The sequence below is a fragment of the Diplotaxodon limnothrissa genome, linkage group LG12 (genome assembly GCF_057381915.1).
Source record: "Diplotaxodon limnothrissa isolate DT_005_m linkage group LG12, D_limnothrissa_male_GT1.1, whole genome shotgun sequence".
NCBI lineage: Eukaryota > Metazoa > Chordata > Actinopteri > Cichliformes > Cichlidae > Diplotaxodon > Diplotaxodon limnothrissa.
The window spans coordinates 28,039,047-28,062,856 of record NC_140607.1 but is presented as its reverse complement, the minus strand read 5'-3'; the positions used below and the strand labels follow the sequence as shown (position 1 = coordinate 28,062,856).

Below are 23,810 nucleotides of genomic sequence, written 5' to 3'. Positions count from 1 at the left end.
GATACATGGCCCCATTCATTCTGTCCTTAACACGGATCAGTCGTCCTGTCCCCTTGGCAGAAAAACAGCCCCATAGCATGATGTTTCCACCCCCATGCTTCACAGTAGGTATGGTGTTCTTGGGATGCAACTCAGTATTCTTCTTCCTCCAAACACGACGAGTTGAGTTTATACCAAAAAGTTCTACTTTGGTTTCATCTGACCACATGACATTCTCCCAATCCTCTGCTGTATCATCCATGTGCTCTCTGGCAAACTTCAGACGGGCCTGGACATGCACTGGCTTCAGCAGCGGCACACGTCTGGCACTGCGGGATTTGATTCCCTGCCGTTGTAGTGTGTTACTGATGGTGACCTTTGTTACTTTGGTCCCAGCTCTCTGCAGGTCATTCACCAGGTCCCCCCGTGTGGTTCTGGGATCTTTGCTCACTGTTCTCATGATCATTTTGACCCCACGGGATGAGATCTTGCGTGGAGCCCCAGATCGTGGGAGATTATCAGTGGTCTTGTATGTCTTCCATTTTCTGATGATTGCTCCCACAGTTGATTTTTTCACACCAAGCTGCTTGCCTATTGTAGATTCACTCTTCCCAGTCTGGTGCAGGTCTACAATCCTGTTCCTGGTGTTCTTCGAGAGCTCTTTGGTCTTGGCCATGGCGGAGTTTGGAGTCTGACTGTTTGAGGCTGTGGACAGGTGTCTTTTATACAGATGATGAGTTCAAACAGGTGCCAGTCATACAGGTAACGAGTGGGGGACAGAAAAGCGTCTTACAGAAGACGTTACAGGTCTGTGGGAGCCAGAGATTTTCCATGTTTGAGGTGACCAAATACTTATTTGCCACCCTGATTTACGGATAAATTCTTTACAAATCCTACCATGTGAATTCATGGATTTTTTTTTTCACATTCTGTCTCTCACAGTTGAAGTGTACCTCTGGTGCAAATTACTGACCTCTGTCATCATTTTTTTTGGGGGGGGGGGGGGGGGGGGGGGGGGGGAACTTGCACAATCGGTGGCTGACTAAATACTTTTTTGCCCCACTGTATTTATACCAATTCATTTCTTATTTTTGGTTTTATTTTCACTAATCTTTGTTTCTTTTACCGGCTTCTTGTCATGATCCCTGGGAGTTGCCAGACAAAAGATGGTGGCCAGGGTTTAAAACACTTAAGTACACTGAGAGGATGATTGGAGCACACCACCACCACTTCCTGCTGAAAGGGGGGGATGTGCATTTTTTATATCTGTTTCTCAATCTGTGTTCTGCTTCTTTCTATAACATCTGGGTTAAGGTGCTATTCATGCATTGCACTTGATGCAAAATCCTGACACCTTATACTGTTGTTACACTAGCAGCATAGATCATGGTTTTTCTCTCATGTCAGAAGCTCTATCTAAAACTGAGTACTAATGCTGAATGTCAACCAGCTGTTAGTAACAATATGTCTTGCAGGTGTTAAAATAATTTCAAAGGGCTGCCAAACCAGTGCATTATGTGCTGGGCTTATGTTTTGATGTGCAGGTAACCTGTGTAATAGCGCTATTCCTACTGGTCCCAGTGTCATCCTACTGCCTGTATCTTCAGCCATCCTCAAATGTCTTTTCTGAGGCTGTGGAATGATGTTGTTTCCGTGATCCACTTTTTTCCCCCTAATTTTAGGGGAAGAAAATAAACAACTGTGAAGTGCCTGAAATAAAATAAAACTGTCATTGGTATTTTCAGCTTTCATTTAGAGATGTTCGGGGTTTGACCTGTCAAAATACTGTATTGCGTGAATGTAATGTTTTTGTTTCCATTCTGCACTTTTTTCTGATTTTCTGATTGGTGCAATAATGTGATTCAGAAGAAATACGATGAAATTTACCATTTCTTATCAAAATAACTTTTGACCCAAGTTTTTCCTTTTTTTGCTACTTATTTTCTCACTGTTTTTTTCTCTTTGTTTGGGTATGATAGTTTATTGAGTAACACTCTAGCTTAGTTTAAACTCTGGTCTTCATTTTCAAAGATGGTGAGGGTTACAGTGGTGTCACTTTAGGGGGCGTGGTTATAACAACCACTTGGTAGGATGCTCTTTAAAGAGATACAAAAGCTCCGGTTCTGAAAGTGAACTAGAAAGTTGAGCTGAGAAAGAAAAGTTCATGATGCAGCTTTATGGAGCTGTGATCCTGAGTGTGACTCTGTCTGCAGGTAAGAAAAATGTTTAAAGGTTAAAGGTTAAAGAAATAGTGTAACAACTCAATAATGAGTTAGTGAGGCTTGTGTGGAAACAGATATGATTTTATATATTTTTTGTTTAATAATTGAAACTTTAGGTCTAAAAAATGTAGAATACACCAGACTACATAGGATTCATTTCCTGGTTAATTTTCCTGGTCAAGAAAGGAATAGATACAGGGATAGCTCAGTAGGTAGAGTGGTGGCCTGGGGTTCCAATCCACTGAATGGCTATCCTGAGGTACCCATGAGCAAGGTACTGTCGCTACACACTGCTCTCTGGGTGCTAGATTGCTGGCTGCCCACTGCTTCACTGAGTGAATAGATTAAATGCAAAGAGGAATTTCCCCATGGTGATCAATAAAGGTATATATTATACATACATTATTATTACTATAATAACAAACATATTTACTTATTTTGTGGTGAGTAGGGGATATTTTCCAGACTAAGAAGACTTCTTAAGATTTCACCCCTTATATATGACCCATTTTCTGACAACACTTCAGAATAAAAAAAGAAATACCCCCTGTAATTTCTAATGTGTGTGAAATTGTGTTCTTCTTATTTCTATAGCATGTGGATTGAAATGCTACACATGCTTAAGATAAGATAAGATAAAACTTTATTAATCCCTCGGGTGGGTTCCTCTGGGAAATTCGGTTTCCAAAAGCACAGCACCGACAGAAGTTACAGAGCGTGAGCAGAATATTATATATATATATACACACACACATATATAAATACAGAGACATATATAAATAAAATATACGAAGGGGATAAATAGAATAAATAGGAATAAAAATAAAATTAAAAATACAAGTGAATTGCTTGAACACCAATCCTAATTCCTGCACAGAGACCACATCTTGTGGTTATGGCTTTGACCGTTGTTACACCGTCAGAGTACTGGGTGAGTTGTTATCTCATATCTGAAGCTCTGTCTAAAACTAAACACAAATGCTGAATGTCTGCTGGCTCCTGGTCACATCATGTTTTTTAAAGTTCTTTCTGAGAATTTTCCCCTCATGTCTTACAGCTCTTAATGCAGTTACAAAGGGCTGCCTGAACAGTGCAGCATGTGTTTGGCCTATGTCTTGCTGTGAAGCGGAGCTGTATAACAGCGCTATTCCAACTGGTCCCAGTGCCATCCTGCTGCTGGTATCTTCAGCCATCCTCAAATTTCTTTTCTGAGACTGAGGAATGATGTTGTTTCCAAACTGCACATTTTGTACCAGCAGGGAAGAAATAAACAACTTTGAAGTGCTTAATATGAAATAAAACTATCAATGCTACTTTCATCGGCTGGGTTCTGGGTGTGACTTATCCAGAAACTGCATTGCTTAAATGTAATGTTTTTGCTTCCATGCTGCACTTTTTTCTGACTCTATGAACGGTGCAATAACGCGACATAAAATTGTCACTGACATTTTGATATGTCATTCCAATTTAATCAGGGTCTGTCCTGTTCAAATATTTTATTTCTGGAATATTCACTTTTCCTAAAGCAAATAAAAATCCAAACAGAAAATATATTTAGACGTGTGTATTTGTGTTTGTTTGTGTGTGCATGTGTTTCTTATTTCTTTATTGGGAGTTTTTTTTTGTTAATAATTCTTTATGTATTTTAAAAGGAATTTAGCACTGGTCAATCAACAGGCAGGTTAAGATGGGCTGATGTTCACAAGTTGAAGTGTTCTGGTTTCCTTGTTTATAATTTTATTTATTAGTTTAAATCCTATAAGCTAAATAAGTATTCTATTCGACAATTACTAGACTACTAGAATACCAGACTTTAAAGGAGCTATTTCCTTGTTGTTTTTAGAGAAAAAAATTAAGGCATCTTTTTACACAGCTTTACTTATGAATCTGTATCATTCTCTTTTTTTTAACAGAGCTCTAAACAAGTTTTTAAGTTATAATTATGACTTACTTGCAGTCAAAAATATGCAAACACGATTAAAACCTCTGAAAGTTTATAGAGTGCCTGACACGCGGTGGCAAAACAGCTGTTACCTCGGATGGAAATGATGGCATTTTTTAAAGTAATGTTTGCAGAGGGACAAAAAAATGCATTTGGGCTTGTATGAAGTTTGACAGATTGTTTCAGTTATCTGCTGCTCTAAAACACAAGACTGCCCCCTTGTGCCGCCTGCTTTCTGCTGTGCTGTTCTGTCTTCCAGACATAACCCAAGTAGAAGTGCGGTGCACCTGAGCAGGCTGGGTTTACAAATCAGCCCGTCCAGATCTGCTTCCTCTCCTCCTAATCCTTTGTTTATGTTTGTTTAACATGCATACAATCATTCAAACTGCTGACAGACACGTCATTGTTCATATTCGTTACTTGAAATCCGGCCCATGAGAAAAATGAAAAATGTTCAAAAAATACGACAAGTTTTGCAAAAACAACAGTTTACAATTCAGTCTTTTACTTTTTCAGGATGAAATAAACTTGAAATCAACTACAATACACGTTACAGAAGGAGTTCCGGTGATGAAGAGTGTATAATTGTAAGATTTCACAGAGCAGAATGCATTGAGTAGAATATTTGGCGAAACCAGGAGGAGGCAGCAACGCTCCTGGAGCCGCCAACCTCTGCTAACCAAAGAGGAAGAAGAAGGCGCGCGTCATTTACGCGTCTGTGACCTCATCGTATGCGCTGCTATATTTTGAAAAGCTGGACAGCGGCTGTCAAAGCTCTGCACTTTATTGTACAAGCAAATTCATTTTTATGCGACTTGTTATTATGGATCAAATGTAAGCGAACATTAAAGCATGCCAAAGTCTCTGAAAAAGTCCTGCACCACTCAGACCTCCAGCAGGTACTTCGGAGGATTGAGCAGCAGCAGCAGCAGCTTTGCCTCCAACAAGCAGCGCGGGATTAACCCAAATCCTGCAGAGCAGCAACTTTCAAGAGGCAACGTGAGTTGAGCTTCACACGCACATATCAGACATGCTTCACTCAATGCTAATTACTGAAGTGCAGTTCATTTTTGTCCTCCAGCAGAAGCTTTCATCTGATGATGAATTGGAATTGCCAAGAAAACGAGTTAAGCCTTCTCCAAAGGACCACCAGGCGGAGGATGTGGAGTGTGAGCCTGCGTCCTGTCAGGGCATTAAAGGTGAGTGTTGACTTCAGACAGAAAAATATGTCATGATCTTCTAAACCCTCATTAAAGTCACTTATATCTGTCCAGTGCCCAGCAGCATCACAGTTCTCCAAACAACATGTGCACTGGTATAGATTGCGATGAGATAACTCTGCCCACAACGCATTTATTTGGCCTCCAGTGCTACCCCTCGATGCACTAGTAGATGCACTTACGGTAAAATTTTAAAAATCCTTGTTGACTTCCTTCTTAAGTTACTGCATTCACAATATTTTCAGAAAGATTGAGGTAACCGAGATTTGAACTTGTCCAACATTTTTTGTAGAAGCACGTGTGTTATAAATATCAGAATCCTACCTCGCCTCATACTCGTGTTATTGCATTCACAAATCCAGCCTCTTACAGCTGAGGGGTACAAAGTGAAGTTGTCGTTGATGTGACTGTAGTACTTGTCTTCTCTCTTCAGACACAAAGCTGACGCTGAGCCGAAAAGCAGGCAGCCTGTGCTCCTCCACGTTGGAGAAGCTGAAAGGCTTCACCTGCGGGGCTGAGCCCAGGGTCGTCAGCAGCATCACCCGGGAAGAAACAGAGACGGCTGATGCAGGTCAGGAAAGCAGTGATTGGTCTCCTCGTTGTGCTACAGGTCAACCTGAAACTACACACAGACTGCAGCATGCAGAAAGGGAGCATGAAGGTGAAGAGGAGGATAATAAAGAAAAGGCAGATCTGGGGTTGGCTGCTGCAAAACAGGTGTGCAAAAAGTAAAGTACCTGATAACACTGAAAAAGCAAGTGTGACTTTTTACATCGTAACAGATTTGATGTATTTTTATTTCTGCAGGGAGTTCACTTCTCTCAGTTTGCCAAGACAGGAGGAGGAAAGTGTGCAGAGCTGGGTCCTCCATTGGACTGTAGCACCTCCTCCAGGCGTTCAAAGAGCATTTTCACCCCCCTTGAGCAGCAGGTGATCCAGCTGAAACAGCAGCATAAGGATGCTTTGTTGGCTGTGGAGTGTGGTTACAAGTACAGGTTCTTTGGAGAGGATGCAGAGGTGAGAACTAAAAAGCAGATGTGTTAGTGATGCATTTAGAGGGAGTTTAAATTTAAACTGTATAAAATATAAAAGACATATCTTATGTTTTAGATGATTCTCTTCTTTCAACACAGTGGCTCTCTGCAACTGATTTGTGTTTCACTGATCGCTGAAGGACGTTTTGTTTGTGAACAGATTGCTGCAAAGGAGCTGAACATCGTCTGTCATCTGGATCATAACTTCATGACGTGCAGCATCCCCACACACCGCCTGTTTGTTCATGTCAGACGGCTGGTGTCTCACGGACACAAGGTTTCTGCTTTATCTTTGACTTTATATGATTACTGTTTACTAATTGCAAGCAGTTTAGGCTCATGCTCTGCTGGCTTTTTTAATGTTTTAATTTATAGGTCGGAGTAGTTAAACAGACAGAAACATCTGCGATCAAAGCGTCAGGGGCCAACAGAAATACTCTGTTCACTCGTCAGCTCAGCGCCCTGTACACCAAGTCCACTTTGGTGGGAGAGGGTATCCTTATAGATGATGAATGTGTGCATGTGTTCTCAAACAACTTTTTATTGTCACTCTTTGTTTGAAACAGTTTCCTTGACAGTTTTTTTAAAAGATGTAAATCCGGTCTGCAGACTCGGGGATGTGGAGGAGGGGGGCTGTGATGATGTTGTGTCGGACCCTCCCGACAGTTTCCTGCTTTGTATTAGTGAGAATTGGGACAAACTGAAGAAGCAGCTCACTGTAGGCCTTGTGGTGAGTTTCATAAGTCAATCCATAAATCCCACCTGGCCATTAGGCTGGTTGTTCTTCAGGTATTCTGTGTATAAGAGATGAAAATCAAAAATTTAATTTAAAAGTAGAGTTACCCCTTGGCTTTTTGTTCAACACACATTAGGGGACTGTTGTGTATTATTTTAAAATAATTTAATGTTCACTGTTCAGTTTCTTTGCATGCTGATAGTGTAATAACACCACACACTCACTTGTAGTGAAGAAGAAATTGTAAAGAAATTAAATCTTGATTAATAGCTCACTTAAGACAAAAAGTTACTTTAATAAAATTTGAACATGCTTTGCCATTTTTCAGTTTATACAGTGTATAACTGTCAACTTGGAGCTGTAGCTGCACATCTTTGACATCATCTGATTCACAGCATGTGTTTGTGTCTGCAGGCAGTTCAGCCCAGCACCGGCGACGTGCTTCTGGACTGTTTTCCTGACGGTCCCTCTCGCTCTGAGCTGGAATGCCGTGTCCTTAAAATCAATCCTGTCGAAATCCTGGTGCCCTCCGACCTCTCAGAGCAAACCGAGAGACTCCTGCACAGCATTACGAATGCAAGGTAATATGCTGGGAAGACACTAGAGGGCAATATATACCAATATATTACTAAAACGTGCTGAAGCGCTGAGCTTATGTATGTGTTTACAAAGCTGTATCTGTTTGTGAGTTTGGTGTATTTCATTCTGCAGAATTAGGTTTAGGTTTCCCCGGGCAGGCAGACGGTTGTTTTATTTGAAACTCCTCAGGCTCAGTCTGGATGAGGAAATCAATGTCGGCTTGGTTCTCAGCACTCTGGATTTCACTGCAGGGATAAACAGGATCCAGCCGAGCCTTCTGTATTTTAAAAGATCATAGACATCATATGTCCCAATAAATGGTCATTTTATATCACTAGTTTTATTAAAAGAAAAAGACAGCAGTTACACACCTGCCTAGGGCTGCTCGATTATGGCAAAAATGATAATCACGATTATTTTCACTGAAATTGAGATCACGATTATTTGACGATGTTTATTTAACCCTTTAAGACCTACTATAGAACCAAGTCCACCAGAGCTTATATTATTTTTTTTACATGCTGTAGTGCCATTTGTGGGAGCATTTCAAGTTGCTATACATCAATACAACTGTTATAGCCCATATTTTAATAATATGTATGCATTAAGTGCATAGTAATTACATAAATTGCAAAAAAGTGCAATAAACTACAAAAAAAATTGAAAATTGCTTTTGTTTTGTTTACATATATTTCTACTTGGAGAAGTTTAAGAGGTTTATCCCTCAAAACTTTAAATACAATAAAGTTGCAAAAAATAGTTTCCCACCACAGGAAATTTATTTTGAGTGTCTTCATAGTTTTATTTTGGAGATACAGCAATTTTTATATACTGCAGGAAAAACAAAAAACAATCCTATGATGCAAATTTGCAAAGAAAACAGCATGTGCATCATTTCACTGTGGGAAGTGTTACGAACAGCTGATAGGAACGGCAAAGCGTGTTTCTGGAATATTATGTTTTTGTTCCTGCAAGCGCTTTTTATGCAGTTTTTGCAAAGCTATATGTGGAACGAAACCGTGACCGAGGACAAGCTGATGGCATCAGATGTAAGTACAACTCCTCCGGTTTCATATGCAAAACAAATTATTGCGCTAGCTTACACGGTTCAGGTTCTACAGGGATTTAAAAATAGTTACGCAAAACGGAGCGTGCTGCTCTGACCGGCTTTAAAGGGTTAACAATGACTTTAAAAAAATAATATAAAATAGTGTGCAACACCACTGAAGTTTGTTTTTTTTTAAACTCTCTTTTCAACCAACGGCAGTCACTCTCCAAATAACTTCTGCTTAGCTTTCCGAGCTTCCCTCGGGTCCTCTTAACCAGCGGTCTCCAACCTTTTTTGCGCCACGGACCAGTTTATGCCCGACAATATTTTCACGGACCGGCCTTTAAGGTGTCGCGGATAAATTAGGGAGGGGCTAATAATCGGCTCAGTCATTTTTAATGATCGTTGAAAGCCCAGATCGTAATCGTGATTAAAATTCGATTAATTGAGCAGCCCTACACCTGCCTACACATATTTAAAGTTCTTCCTCCAGTTCAGTCGTTTAAAAGATCAAGTTTCATAATGTGTTTTTTAATGGATTTTTTGTGTGTGTATAACTAACATGAGGCTTTGATGGTTGTAATCAGTTTAAACAAGTGCTTTACAGTTTTCCCTTTTCTCATTGGTAGGTTGGCTTCTTGTGAGATCAACACAATTTGGACTTTTCATCCACCAGAATTTAGTAGAAAAATACTCTTATAGACACATAAAGACCAACTTGAAACAGATGAAGACCCAAGTTAGCCTCAGAAAAGTTAACAGCATCAGGTTCGATTATTCCAGCGATTAGCTCATAAGGAGCATCAGAATGTCTTGAAGGTCTTGAGCTTCTCTTGAAAGCCTTAATTTATTGTCTGCAGGCTCTTGTATGAATCACAAGAACAAAAAAAGGAAAACTGAGTACATTTGTCCTTTTATTAATTGGCAGACCAACAGCACAAGCAGCAACGGTGACGCTGAGCTGAATGTAATCCATCAACCTGTTGCCTCCCATTGTGCTGCCATTCGACTCCTCTTTGCTGACAGTCTGGAGCCAGCATGTTCACACCAGTGGGGAGGAGATCCTCTGGAGGGAGCTTGTGATTGCATTATGCTGTGAAAATGAAACGAGATAGTGGGAGGGAGTGGGTGGGAGTGGATTAGATTAGCAGAGGATGATTGGATAAATGGGAGAAATTTCTGCTACTTTCTTTTGTCTGACTCCTTGGCTGGGCAGATTTCTCATTACCTACTCTTTTATAATGCTAGAGACAATTTTCCTTCCTTTTTCACCACCCTCAGCTTGAATTTAATTCTAGACAATTTAGTTAATCTGTATTAATTTCTCTCTATTTCTCTTGGCTTCCTTTTTTCAGATGTCCATGTTGAGTGATTATAGTGAGACGGGCCTGTAAAGGCCAATTCAATTATTGTGTTTGAACAGCTCTGCTGTCTGGCAGTGTGTTTATCAGAGACAAGGCTCTTCTCAATTTTCAACTTATGACATAAAAGTAGAGTGCAGCTTTGTCTGTTAAGATAAGACAGATTTATTTCATTTAATGCATTTTTCTTCACTATCAATACTTCTCAGCCCATCACAGCTTTGCTTTTGACAAGTTCTCCAGTATATTCTTCTTTGCAGTTAATTGTCTCAGTTAAATTCATTAGACCAGAATAATTATACATAAATGCATAATTGATATTTTGATTATATCATGTTGCGGTTACAGTAAATACAGTAAAATACTAAGGCAAGGCCCACACTGGTGAGCAAGTTTAACTGGGTTTTCTTGGTGACAGTGTGTGTCTCTGGGGTGGGCTGATGAGATGGAACCCCTGGCAACAGGATTTGTGTCTATAGAGCGGCTGATAATGAGTCCCTTTGAGGTTGGTTGTAGCTAGGTGAAGTATTAGCTTGCTTTATTCACGCAGAGCCTAAAGTCATGAGTCATGAGTCTGGATCAGAGCAGTGACGCTGATTGAAGCGGCTAAAATGCTCAATGTCAGACGAGCATAAATGTTCTCACTATTTGAAAGATTTTAAGTTTAAGTGCTTGGCTGCTGGTAAGATCACAGTCATGTTTTAGAAGGGGTCCAAACAAGCAGACGTACACTGTGCATTTTTAAAAGTGTGTATGTCCATTTCAGTGGCTGCTCTCAGAGCTTTGGATTCACTTTGCAGTAATAGATTCTAGAGATGTACCGATCCGATATTACGTATCGGTCCGATACTGACGTAAATCACTGGCTCGGATATCGGAGAGAAATAAGAAATGTAATCCGATCCATTAAATATCAAAAAAGCACCTCACAAAATTTGTAGCCTGGGTACCAAACCGGCATTTTATCTCCGAGGAAGTTATCCCAGAGAGAAGTAAAGCAAGTGTGTAAGTTCATCTCTGAATGTTTGTAAAGCATTCCCGCATTAAGCTTAACAACTATTATATGGAGCGACTGCCTCTTCTCTCTCCCTCCCTCTCCTGCTGCTACTGCAATCATGAAACTGATTAATGATCAGCTGATCGGCTTTTCTGTCGCGAGTCTGTCTCTCTTCTTTGTTTTTGGATCACTTTGCACCAGAAAGAGGAAACCAGCGGCTGAACAACAGCAGAACGTTTAAGCTTGATAAGCTGTTGTTAGATTTTTTTATTTAACATTACTTTCTACACCAGGATCTTTTTCTATGTAGCTGACGGCTGGTAACTGTGCAGGGGCGGATCTAGCAAAGTTTAGCCAGGGGGGCCAATAGGGCATGAACGGGGAAAAGGGGGCACAAAGACATACTTTTCTTTCTTATTATCATTTAAAATGTGTAGCTTTTAATAAATAATTATCTGAATCGTACATCCAAAGTTTTAATCTTATGTAAAATGTATAGAAGTCCATTACTGCATAGAGTAACTGTTAAGTCTAATATACCCTAGTAAGCTATAGTACTTTTTCCTTTGGGAAGGTACGATCTGTGCAGTCTGCAGTTCTGTAGAAGAAAGATGTTGAATCTATTTAATTATTCTTGAAAAATAATTTATCCATCCATCCATTTTCATCCGCTTTGTCCGGGGCCGGGTCCCGGGGGCAGCAGCCTAAGCAAAGAGGCCCAGACCTCCCTCTCCCCAGCCACCTCCTCCAGCTTATCCGGGGGAATACCAAGGCGTTCCCAGGCAAGCCGAGAGATATAATCTCTCCAGCGTGTCCTGGGTCTGCCCCGGGGCCTCCTCCCGGTGGGACATGCCTGGAACACCTCGCCCAGGAGGCGCCCAGGGGGCATCCTTGTCAGATGCCCGAACCACCTCAGCTGGCTCCTTTCGATGTGGAGCAGCAGCTGCTCTACTCTGAGCCCCTCCCGGATGGCCGAACTTCTCACCCTATCTCTAAGGGAGAGGCCAGCCACCCTTCGGAGGAAGCTCATTTCTGCCGCTTGTATCCGCGATCTCGTTCTTTCGGTCACTACCCACAGCTCGTGGCCATAGGTGAGGCCAAGCCAAAAATTATTTATTTCTGTGCATTTTTTTTCACACTGCATCAAATTAAAGTTGATTACGTCGATTAAGTATCATAGGGTGGGGGTGGTTCCCTATTTTTTTTTTTGCTGGGAGTTTGCAACCCTATTAGTTTGGTTGCTTAATATTTCTGCTAAGTACTCTTTAAAATACCAGAATAGGGAGGATGGTGCAGGTTTAAGTTTATTAGACTGATCAGTATTGCTTTTACTATGAAATATTTTGGGTGCAGTGTATTTTTTACATACAGGTATAACAGAATAGCTTTAGTATTGTTGTTTATTTAAACTTGAGTATGAACTTATACAAAATGCAGCAAGATATCAAAAGTTTTATTGATTAAAAAACACACTATATCGGATTCATATCGGTATCGGCAGATATCCAAATTTATGATATCGGTATCGGACATAAAAAAGTGGTATCGTGCCATCTCTAATAAGATACTAATCTGAAAACTTTAATCTGCATGCTATGCATTTTAACCTCTGATCTGTTGGTTGTAACCTTCTGCTTTTCTGATTTTCATTGATTTTTCACCATCACTGCAAACTTGGCATTACCACAAGGCATATTTTACCAGTTTTTTGCTGTGGTGTCAGGATGGTTTTGATGACTTTGTTAGGTTTTCCTCCGTAGTGTCAGAGTTGGGATTTCAAACCCTAACTCTTTTTGTCTGCGTGAAGTGTCTTTAGGAAAGATGCTAAACCCCAGGCTGCCCCTTATGCTGCCAGTGGGGTGTGCTTGAGAAGTGTCCATTTACCATCTGCTGCTATTATATGCTGCTTACACAATACTGTGCAAGTTGTAGTCCCAGTATCAAAAGTAGCATTTTTTTTCTCGTACAGTACATAAACAGGGTTTTCTGTGAGCTGATGGTACCTACAGTATAATTTGTCTACACTAGTGGCTCTACAAACAGCAGTGTAATTTTGACCTGGAATATTTCAGGATTATTGGATATTTTATGATGAAACCCTAATATAATCTTTCACACCCCAGAAGATCAGTCCTAAAGACTCTGATGATCTGTTAACCTTTTAGCCAGGAGCCCATAAACTTGATTTTTGGTGTTTTTGAGTTAAATTCCTCAACAACTGTGCATTGTTAATACACCAGTAGACTAAATATAAACAAAGTTACCAGATCTAAAGAGTGTAGCCAATGTGGAAGTGCTTTACACCTCAATTCTTTCTAATGGCCAGCAGGGAGTGACTTCTCCAGTTGAATAGTTAACAGTTTAGTTTCTTGTGCCCTATGTTGACACTTTCCTGACGTGTTTTAGCTATGATCTCAATCAACAGGGTTTGCTGCTAGCCAGCTGCTAATGTTTCAGTTGTTATGCCCATCTTTTATATACAGTCTCTGTATGACACACAGATATTCATAGTCCCTCAGATAATGAATCATAATCACTTCGATGATTTTCTGACCTTTTCTTTTGCACTATAACCACATCAAAATGTTAACTAGTTTAGTAAATGAGTTTTTTACGTTGTTGACCTGGTTTAAAAATAATAGAATGTTGACGTTTTTTCAACTATATATCAACCTCAGAACGTTATTATTTACACTTTTGGCATAGGGGTATCAAGCCTATTTTAATTCGTGCACCACATCCAAGAGATACATTATGAAAATGGTCATATTTATGGATTCATCCACAAATATATGTTAACAGCCTAACATATTTTAAGATAAAAAGTGCAGTTTCGGTAATATATCATTGTTTTCCATATTCACTCAGACTTTTATTGTTACAAAGAAAAGTTGCTGTTGTAAATGAAAGAAACTGCTCTGTTTGTATGGCTTTTAGCTTTAACACTCTTGTTCAGATGTGGTAACACACATAGTTAATGACTTTACCCATAAGAACTGGCAATAATGCTTATGAAATTACCAGTTTGGACAACCACTCTTTAGCAGATTTATTCTTTACAACTTGGGACACAAAACTTATAAATACAGCCATCTTTATCTGCACACATTTTCATTTGAGCCCATGCAGCAGACTCTACTGGCACCTTCAGGCTGTATATTTGACATCCTTTGTTTAGTTCAAAATGATAAGAGCTGCTGTGCTGGCTGCAGACTCTTTCTATTGTTTAGATGAAATGAAATCCGATCCAATCAAAGCTCTCTGTAATTTAGATATCAGCTGAGTCGAGACGAGTTATGAAGAAGTCAAACCCCCAGTTGTTTGTTTCTTTAGTTTCCTACAACCCATCTTCACCTTGGTGGGTCCTGTTAGGGATTCTGCAGAGATGCAACGCTGCACTCTCATCCGAATCGATACCTGCAGTTGTCGCTTTTCTTGTAAATCTCAAAATATTTTTTGATTTTTTAAAAAAAAAAAGGTTAAGGCTGTGAGTTGTACATTATGTCGTCTATTGATCATTTTACATAATTCTTACTCCCAGTCCAAACAGTAGCTGAAGTGAAATATGATGAAGTAAGTAAGTGTGTGTGTGTGTGTGTGTGGGCATTAGTCCAGAGCCACGTGTTTGCCTTGGTTGCCCTGGCAACAACTGTGCAGACAAAGTAACAGAGTCCTTGAAAGCAGCAGTGCCAAAAGAGTGAATATAGCAAAACGGAGATCCTCCGACGGATCTCCGTTTTGCATCGAGGAAATGCAGTGAAAATGTGTTCAGGTGTGTGTGACTGAGGTTTGCATTTCTGTGTATAGACTCTAGTTAAACAAAAGGATGGCTGGAACATGCAGTCCAGCTATGTGAATGTTTTTCTCTCAGAGGAAGATGTTCTTGAAGTCTTGAGCCTCCTTGTATTTCTTTATACTTTTCCAAAGAGCCAGACTTTCTTATAATTTATTAAAGTGGTCTTGAGCTATAGTTCTCCAGCCTCTCTGAAGGGCTTTCAAAGTTTTTCTTTGGACTTGACTTTCTCTCATTTTCAAATTAGTTCTTGAAGTTGACCATTTTCAGGGAATGTTTTTCTTGATTGTTCAGCCACTTAACACCAACTAATGACTCAAAAGCAAAAATTAAAGTCACCAAACTCGATGGATGAAACAGTTGTGCCTACGCATAACAATATACCGAAGAACCTTTTTGACCCTTCAGCTGATCCATCTACTATTGACTGGAATCGTCATCATAAATGGGCTCAATGGCTGTTAAGGAGCCATTCTTAAAGAAGGGAATTAGGGAGAAAAGGCTGAGCTATGCCAAATTATAGAAGGACTGGACTTACAACTACTGCAACAGGTCTTATGAACCCAAATCTTCATCGATATGCACAGAGATGGCAAAGAGAGACATGTAACAATTAGTGTCTGCAGCAAACAAACACGGTGGAGGTGTGGTTTAGGGATGCATTTCAACCAGTAGTGCTGGGAATCTTGTCAAAATTGTTGACATATATGGACAGAAAAACACACAATTGAACAGTATCAGTCTGGGATTGGCCTCCCCAGAGTTCTACTTCATTAGTAAACAGTGATTATCTCAAAATAGAGCAAAACAAAGGGCAGCTAGCATCCAAAGAAAAGCTTTGAATCTCCTTTGAGAAGCTTGGAGAACGATTCCTGAAGACTGCTTAAAGAAATTACACGCAAGCTTGCCTTAGAGAGCTCAGGCTATGTTGAAGAATAAAGGGGGTTCATACCAAATATTGAATTTCAACCTCATAATTGTTTAGACTTTGTGTACTGTGTTTCCATTTATGTTTGTACCTGTATCAATAAATCACTGCCCGTGTTTCTCATTTCTTAAGAGAAATGTTAAGAAATAATAGTAGTTCAAGACTGTTGCACACAGTATTGTATATATTCTTTATCTCTGTATCTGTACAGTCACTAATCTCTGATATTAATGCTGTTGTGTTGTTATAAATAAATAAAGTTTGTGATTGTTTTCCTTCAGCGCTCAGGCTGACGACAGAGTCAGAGTAGAGAGGAGGGACAGCGCTGAGTTTGAGTTTGCCTCGGCAATGAACACAGTCACCTCGTTCTACTGTCACATCCAGGCGAAAGGTGTGTATGCTTGTGTCACTGCAACGCTTTTATTTTTCCTGTTACTCACATCCTGTCATTGAGAGCACAGTAGATGTGTCTGAGGAGTGGGCTCATGACTCATGGCTGTGTGTTGATGTTGCATGTTTTTATGTGTGTGTCCTCCAGGCTCTCGCTCTCTGTCGAGCGTCGCGTCCCTGGAGAGCCCAGTGATCAGCTGTCTGGGGCCGCTCATCCAGTACCTTCAAGAATTCAACTTGGAGCGAGTTCTTAGAAGTGAAAGGTACATGAAAACAAACATTCAGCAACATAGCCTGCGACTGTATTCATCCATTGTTTCCACTGAGCAGACAAAAATATAATTTTCAGGTTTTAAAATTCTGTTATCAATAGTTTTTTGTAGTTTTAAAGCAAAAAAATTCTTAAGCTAACATTCGTTGGTTTCCATTTTGCCAGCTTTGGTTCTTTTCTTCGACTTTCGACCAATCAAGACAAGATATTTGGATATGTCACTGTAGAATCTGGGAACGTGTTGTGGATATTTTTTTTGGTTCTGTTCTTTGACATTTCAGATAGATACTGAAAGATCAATCGATACATTAATCTATACTGAAAATGATTGTTATTTCCTTCCCTGGTTCTGGCATTTCCTAGGGATTAACAGGTTACGTGTAACAAAAAGAATGACAGTATTGTTTTATTTTAAATCTTATTTTACATTTGATGTGAACACCAGTGTTTATACGCCAGGAAAGGGAAAATAATATCTTGTATTACTTTAATCCCTGTAATAGAAACAAAATGTCATCATGCTATATTTTTATATGAGTTTGTACTTCCTGCAGCTCCTTCCGGCGTCTGACCTGCGAGTCGGAGATTATGACTCTGAGCGCTGGCACTCTCCGAAATCTAGAAATACTCAACAATCAGGTAAATATTCACATCTGAGCTGGAAGTCTTCACCACTGATTAAACATAACAAAGGGTGATGGCTGTCTCTATGATAAATGGTTTGCACTGCACCGTACAGTATAGTCCTCTGGTGTGTAGTAATCGGTAAACGGAAACATCTGCACCAGATTTTCGTCTGGCAGGTTCAGCTATTTGAATCGCATTGGCCATCAGCATTACACAGCGTGTAAACGTTTCCCTTTCAAAGCAATGTTGTTGGTAGTATATTTTAAAATGTTTTGATCAAACCTTTACATTGTTAGCTTAGTAATCGCATTGCAATTGGCTATCATTACACCAGGCAAAGTCAAAATTTGAAACTTGTGTGTCTTTTGCTTTGACGCTCCATTTAAATCAGTCTGTAGTTGTTATGTCTGCTGTGCAAGTTTGACTCACAACCAAGCCTCAACACCACTGCTATAGCTATTGAATAACAATACACTGCTCAAAAAGGAGCTGTAGGAACTGCCAGCATAGTCTCAGCACATGAGGCAGGGTGTTGTAAGGCCCCAGGATTTAACCCGGGACCTACTGCACCAACATAAAGTCTGACAATGGGGCCAAGGATTTCATACTGAAACTTAATGGCTGTTAGGATACCATTGCTTAACCTGTAGAAGTCTGTGTCCCTCCATGGACATGACCAGCACTGACCTATCACCGGTCATCCTGAGCGATGTTATAACATTTACCACAGCTTCTCAATACCAATCGGGTTCCACGGTGCTGGGCAGTGAGTCACTCCCCCATTCTCTTGAGATTGTGCTGTGAGACACAGCAGACCTTCTGGCAATGACATGTATTGAAATTTAATTGACTTGATGCTACACACTTAAAATGTTTTTTTTTTATACTTTTCTTAAACAACAAGATGTGATGAACATTTCCTGGATTTGGCTCATGAAACAAAAACTATACCTGATTTAAATTTGATCAATCATTGTCCCATTGTCTGACTGGAACTACTGGTCTTTTTAGATTGGTGCTTACAAATCCTGTTTTGTCGCCTTGCTTTTGCCTGATTTTCATTTAAGAGAAATTGAGGTGAGGTCTAGATTGTGGTGATTGGTAAAAATAAAAAATCAATTTCCTGTGTGCGGGTGCATGATAGCTCTCCAAAGGAATAGACTTCACTGAATCCTATTGCTCACCAAATGGTACAATATTGACAGTCTAACCAATGAATATGGGGGTTGTAGGAGCAAACTTAGCAAGTTCAGAGGATGCTTTGTCTGTGCTTGAACCCTTTTTGATTGAAAACCTCTAAAAACTGGTCTGTTTTAGAGACCCAGCTATGATCTTTCAAATGAAAGGAAGACCACTTGAAAAAGCACCCCCCCCCCCCAACACACACACACGCACACACACACACACACACACACACACACACACACACACACACACACACACACAAAAACAAAAAACAACAAAAAAGAAAAAAATAAACGGATCTTTGCTGTTCACTCAAGTTTGAGATCCAAGGTGTAACTGCAAGTGGAAGTTGATATAAGAACTCAAACCAGCGTTCCTCCCTGTCCAGGATGTGTACATCCTCATCATTGAAAGAGTGTCCACTGGCCTGTAGGTGTAAATAGACTGTGGAGTCCTGGCCTGAAGAGTTAGCTCTTCTGTGTTGCTTTACTTGAATCAACCTTTTTGTTACTCTGAGCTTTAATCACAGCTGCACATGGTCATCTGGCAGGTGTGTTGATACGTCCCAGATTTAACGACTGAAAAATCTTTTTAAGGCTATTGAGATTGTTGTTAGAAAATTAAAGATCTACAGTCAGTTATAGTTACACAAACTGTAAAAAAAAATGAATGGATAGTTAAGTTGAACTGACATTTCAGCCATAACAAAAAGTCTCGTTCGGTTTACTTGTGTGTGGGTGACGACTCAAAGGTTCAGCTTGACTCTGCTGCTACGGCATTTGCGTCACGTGTCACATATGGAGTTCAAGATCAGCTCAAGCCTCCTACCATGTCTGCTAGTGGCTTACACCATTTGTTCACCTCATATTTCCTTCTCCTTACTATTTTTTTTTCTTAGAATATGTTGGCAACCATTAACGTACATTTAAGCTTTTTTATGTGTGCTCTTTCCATCACAGACAGATGGTAGTGTGAAAGGAAGTCTGTTGTGGGTGTTGGACCACACTCGCACTCCGTTTGGAAGGAGACTAATGAGGAAGTGGGTGAGCCAGCCCCTTACAGACCTGCAGTGAGTATAGAATACACTCTGACACGTGATGGAGCATGATTGTCAATACCGATTCAGCTTCAGTGTCCGTTCTTATCATTTAGTTTTTCAGTGCTTCAAACTTTATTTCCATGCAGCTTGGTCTGCGTTGTGAGGCTCTCTGGATCACAGAACCACAGTGAAGGACTCTGAGGCAGCACTAATGCCACTTTCATGTCACATGTGATAACTGGCTCATATTAGAACGATGCCTGTGATAATCATTTTCAGGCACTGTGGCTCAGTGGTTAATACTGTTGCCACACACCAAGAGGGGTCACAGGCTTCACATTTCTCCAATTGTTCTGTGTGTTTCCTCCAGTAGCTCCAGTTTATCCTGCCATCAGACACATGCTGGGTTAATTTTTCTGTCTCTGTGTCTCTGGCCAGGACACAGGCTTACAGCTAGAATCGGTCCCTGGGCATTGCACACAGGCTGCTCACTGTTTCACTTATTAGGATGGGTTAAATGCTGGCAGTAAATTTCCTTATTGGATTTAACAAAGAATGATATATAATAGTATGTAATCATCTCAGAAGTTTGGTTTTAATTACCTGACATGAGATAGATGTGAGATTTTCAGGCACATTTGCATCTCCCCCCCAAAAATATATGATTTTCCTCTTGAGGATTACATGACACATGACGAACGGGTCTTGAATCTTGAATCTCCTGAGCTCTTTCCCCCATTAATGCTACCCTGACATTTAACAACCTCCCATGTACGCTTGATGACGCGTTTTGACACCTCATTGTATATCAATAAAGATTTGGTTTGACAACTATTAGAGTAGTTTCCAGGTTCCAAGAGTCGCTGCACGGGCGGAGACCACCCTCAAACTTCTAATGCACATCCACTTATTTTGTTTTATAAACAAGCCTGAAATATTTTAAACTATCCATCCATCCATCTATTTGCTTCTGCTTATCCTTTTCAGTCTGTCGCAGGGCTAACACACAGAGACAACCATTCGCGCTCACATTCACTCCCACTTGCAATTTAGATTGATCAATTAACCTATCCCCGCAAACTGCTTTGGATGGTGGGAGGAGGCCGGAGTACCCGGAGGGAACCCATGCAAACATGGGGAGAACATGCAGAAAGACATGACCCCAGTAAGAAAGACTCCGGCCTGATGGAATTGAACTCAGGAGCTTCTTGCTGTGCGGCAACAGTGCTGCCCTATTTTTAAAATAGTTTTGAAAAAAGTGCCAAGGGTTATTCCCAGTAGGTTTTAAAGCTGGTAATAGAGTTAAAAGAGTTAATAGATTGCACTTACTAGGAAATGTCCTCCAGACTCATACGTAAGGAACAGCTGTTGGAGCACCTCAGTGCCAGGACCGGTGTTTGTCAGGAGCATCTGCTCTCACCTTTTGCTGTACTTTTCATTCTGGTGATATAGTGGAGAATGTCTATGCAAGGAAAATGGAATGGCGTTTATGGACATTGTGGGCACAACTGGATGATCTCGACTTGGGTGATGACCTGGCCAGATGTAGGCGATAACTGCACACCTGGCATCAACATCAGCAGGAATAGATCTCACTGTCAACAAAGGCAAAATAAAGATCATGAGGATTAGGATGGAGCACACTAGCCCCATCACAGTAGCAGGACAGCTCCTAGAAAAGGTCAATTCCTTCACCTAGCTGGGGTGCATAGTGAACACACAGGGTGGAATGGATGTGTGAGGCAGGCCTTTGTTAATAATATTAATGTTTGCTTGGCGGCCTGCATCCCAGTCCAGGACTCACGACTGTGATGAAAATTATAACCAGCTCCACATTTTCATTTATTTATTTATTTTGAATAAAATAGCTGCTCTCACATATAAATATGTAAGTGTTGTTTGGGAGGATATATGGCAGAGCAGCTGTTTCTCTTTTTAGAGAGACTGTGGTGTGAAAATACATACAAATATGTTTTGGAGGTGACTTCCTTAAATAAAAGCACTGCTGAGGACACACAGCAGTACCTCTCCAGTTCTCTGTAGTGTTTTTAAGTGTGTGAACATTTTCTCTGTGTGTGGCCCTCCCTCTGCCACTGGGCAGGGATTATTGCTGTGGATAGAGCACTGCTTTCAGATTATACAGATAGCTCCTCTAGAGACTTTCAACATGAATAAAACCCAGATTACTCCCAGGTACATTAATTCCAAGATACAGAGCACAGCAGCGCATTGAACAGACACTTGTGGGCATGTGCACGTACACACTCGCACAATAGTGTGATCTGTGATGTCCGATTTATTACATCACTAAGCTTCTTTTGATCTGCTTTTTCAGTCCATTTTTTTCTGGATGCTTACGCTTACAGAAAGGCCTTACTGTGGACTAAAAAGCATTTCATAGAGGACTTTAATATGAGGCTTTTTTCTGCATTTTATAAACAAAACTGTTTCAGTGATTTTCATCATGTCGTTAAATCCATAGCTTTAGTAGTTCACCTGGCCCAAATGCAGAATTTTTCATTTTCCAAATGTTTAAATTTAATAAGCATATCTTAATCTTCTTAGCGTCAACCACATCTACAGAGGTCAAAGGTCTTGTAAGGTCACTGGGGAAATGAAGCTACAAGCAGCTGTACCTTCATGAGTGCTGGTTTGTGCAGTCGAGGGATTTTATTTAGGCCACGTAGATGTCTTCAGCTGAGCGCTCTTCAGTCTTCAGTTATTTAAAGTGACTTTACACGTTAAAGAACTGCGACTGCAGTTCTTGGTGCAGTAGTACAGGTTGCAGTCACAGTGTTAAGTTGGTGATTTGGGTATTGGATTAACGTTTTCTATGAATACTTGTATCTTTTAAACATTTGGTCACCTTTGTTTGCTTTGAATGTTCTTGAAAATTTGACACATTTTTAGACGTAAGGCGCAAGTGTGAATCTACATAGAAACTAATCAGGGACACTTTGGCGCTTATTTGTTTCATGTGTAAATCAACTTTAAGGAAACCCATTTATCTCAATCAGAACTGATTCAGCTTTCCAAATGACACGTTTCTTTTGGTGATGATGAGCCTGATGAGAACATTTACATTTCTTTCAACTCTTTCTTATCCTTGCTATCTTCTTAATTTCTGCAAGTCTTTTCTTTCTTTCTTACCTTTTCTTTCATGAAACTGCAGGTCTATATCCGAGAGGCAGGATGCGGTGCAGGAAATCCTGGAGTCGGACTCGCTGACTCTAAATTCCATTCGATCCCTGCTGTCACGTCTGCCAGACTTGGAGCGAGGCATCTGCAGCATATATCACAAAAAGGTAAAAGAACACAAATAAATAACTTGGATAATGTTTATTATATTTTATCACAATTTTTGTGGCATTGTTATTGAATCCTGTAGGATACGAGAACAGGCGGGTTTAATAAATGGATGATAGTTTTAAAATTAGCATCGTTAAATAATCATCTTTATATTGAACAAGACAACTCGGATCATAATTTTTGCAATAATCCTCCAGCTCTAACAGCAGGGGGACAACATTTGTGAAATAATTCCTCTCGTTGGTTTGCATAGAAATGAAAGGCAAGAAGATTTTCTTCTTTCTTTCACTGACATTTTCTCTGTTTCTCTCTCTCTTTTTATGGCACGCTTGATTAACAGCAGGGAGCAGCCTCCTGTGTGGCGCTTACCTGATTGTTTGACACAGTCTCATTTCCCATCTGACCCATTTTTGAAATGTCAGAAGGCTTCATCTTCTGTGTGTGTGTGTGTGTGTGTGTGCGTGCGTGTGTGTGTGTGTGCGTGCGTGTGTGCGTGCGTGTGTTTGCAATAATGAAAAAAGACACTTTGTTTCTGAGCTTGATGTCTTGTTTCATGTTCAGCTTTTGGATTCCTTCATCTGTTGCTGAAAGAAAATGATCAAATGTCATTTAACGCACACATACACTCAAACACCCACGCATACACACACGCAGCAGACACACAGAGGGGCCTTAATTGTCATTTTGCCCATCTGTAGATAAATGGGCCTGTGTGTAATGGCTTGTGTCTCCACGGCTCCACTGACATAATGGGAGAGAGGGCATGCCTGTGGCCTCTAGTAGCTGCCTGTTTGGGTCCATAAAAGAGCAACACGGGGGCAGGAGCATTAAAACTGCAGCATGTGATTAATACCATAAACCACTGTCACTGTGACCTCTCATTAACCCGAGGGTCAAGACTTGGTACTATACAGTAACATTGCTAATGGCAATAGAAGGTCAGTATAATCTACATTATCACTGATTGATTACTCATTAATTCTATTTAGTCTGAAATGATTGGCACTTTTATTTTTAAAGACGCAACACTGATCTTGAAGAAATATAAGAAGTTATTGATTATAGGCTGCTTTGTTTTCTATACTGTGGATTATCAGTGATTCCCAAGACAGCTGCCGTTTACAGATAATAAAATGTATCATTTGCTTCT

The 23,810-nt window shown here is 40.3% G+C and overlaps 1 protein-coding gene across 1 annotated transcript in view; it reads left to right on the top strand.

Annotated features, from left to right (window-relative positions):
* The first annotated feature begins 4,892 nt into the window (after positions 1-4,892).
* Positions 4,893-23,810, top strand: part of msh3 (mutS homolog 3 (E. coli)) — a 60,668-nt gene continuing 41,750 nt past the window's right edge. Inside the window, exons 1-13 of the mRNA XM_085367423.1 lie at positions 4,893-5,142; positions 5,228-5,342; positions 5,797-6,080; positions 6,171-6,380; positions 6,558-6,674; positions 6,773-6,890; positions 6,988-7,127; positions 7,548-7,714; positions 16,121-16,230; positions 16,378-16,492; positions 17,055-17,139; positions 19,272-19,381; positions 22,524-22,656. Coding sequence (XP_085223549.1) covers positions 4,996-5,142; positions 5,228-5,342; positions 5,797-6,080; positions 6,171-6,380; positions 6,558-6,674; positions 6,773-6,890; positions 6,988-7,127; positions 7,548-7,714; positions 16,121-16,230; positions 16,378-16,492; positions 17,055-17,139; positions 19,272-19,381; positions 22,524-22,656 — 1,851 coding nt within the window. The 5' untranslated portion in view covers positions 4,893-4,995. The remainder of the gene's footprint in view (positions 5,143-5,227; positions 5,343-5,796; positions 6,081-6,170; positions 6,381-6,557; positions 6,675-6,772; positions 6,891-6,987; positions 7,128-7,547; positions 7,715-16,120; positions 16,231-16,377; positions 16,493-17,054; positions 17,140-19,271; positions 19,382-22,523; positions 22,657-23,810) is intronic.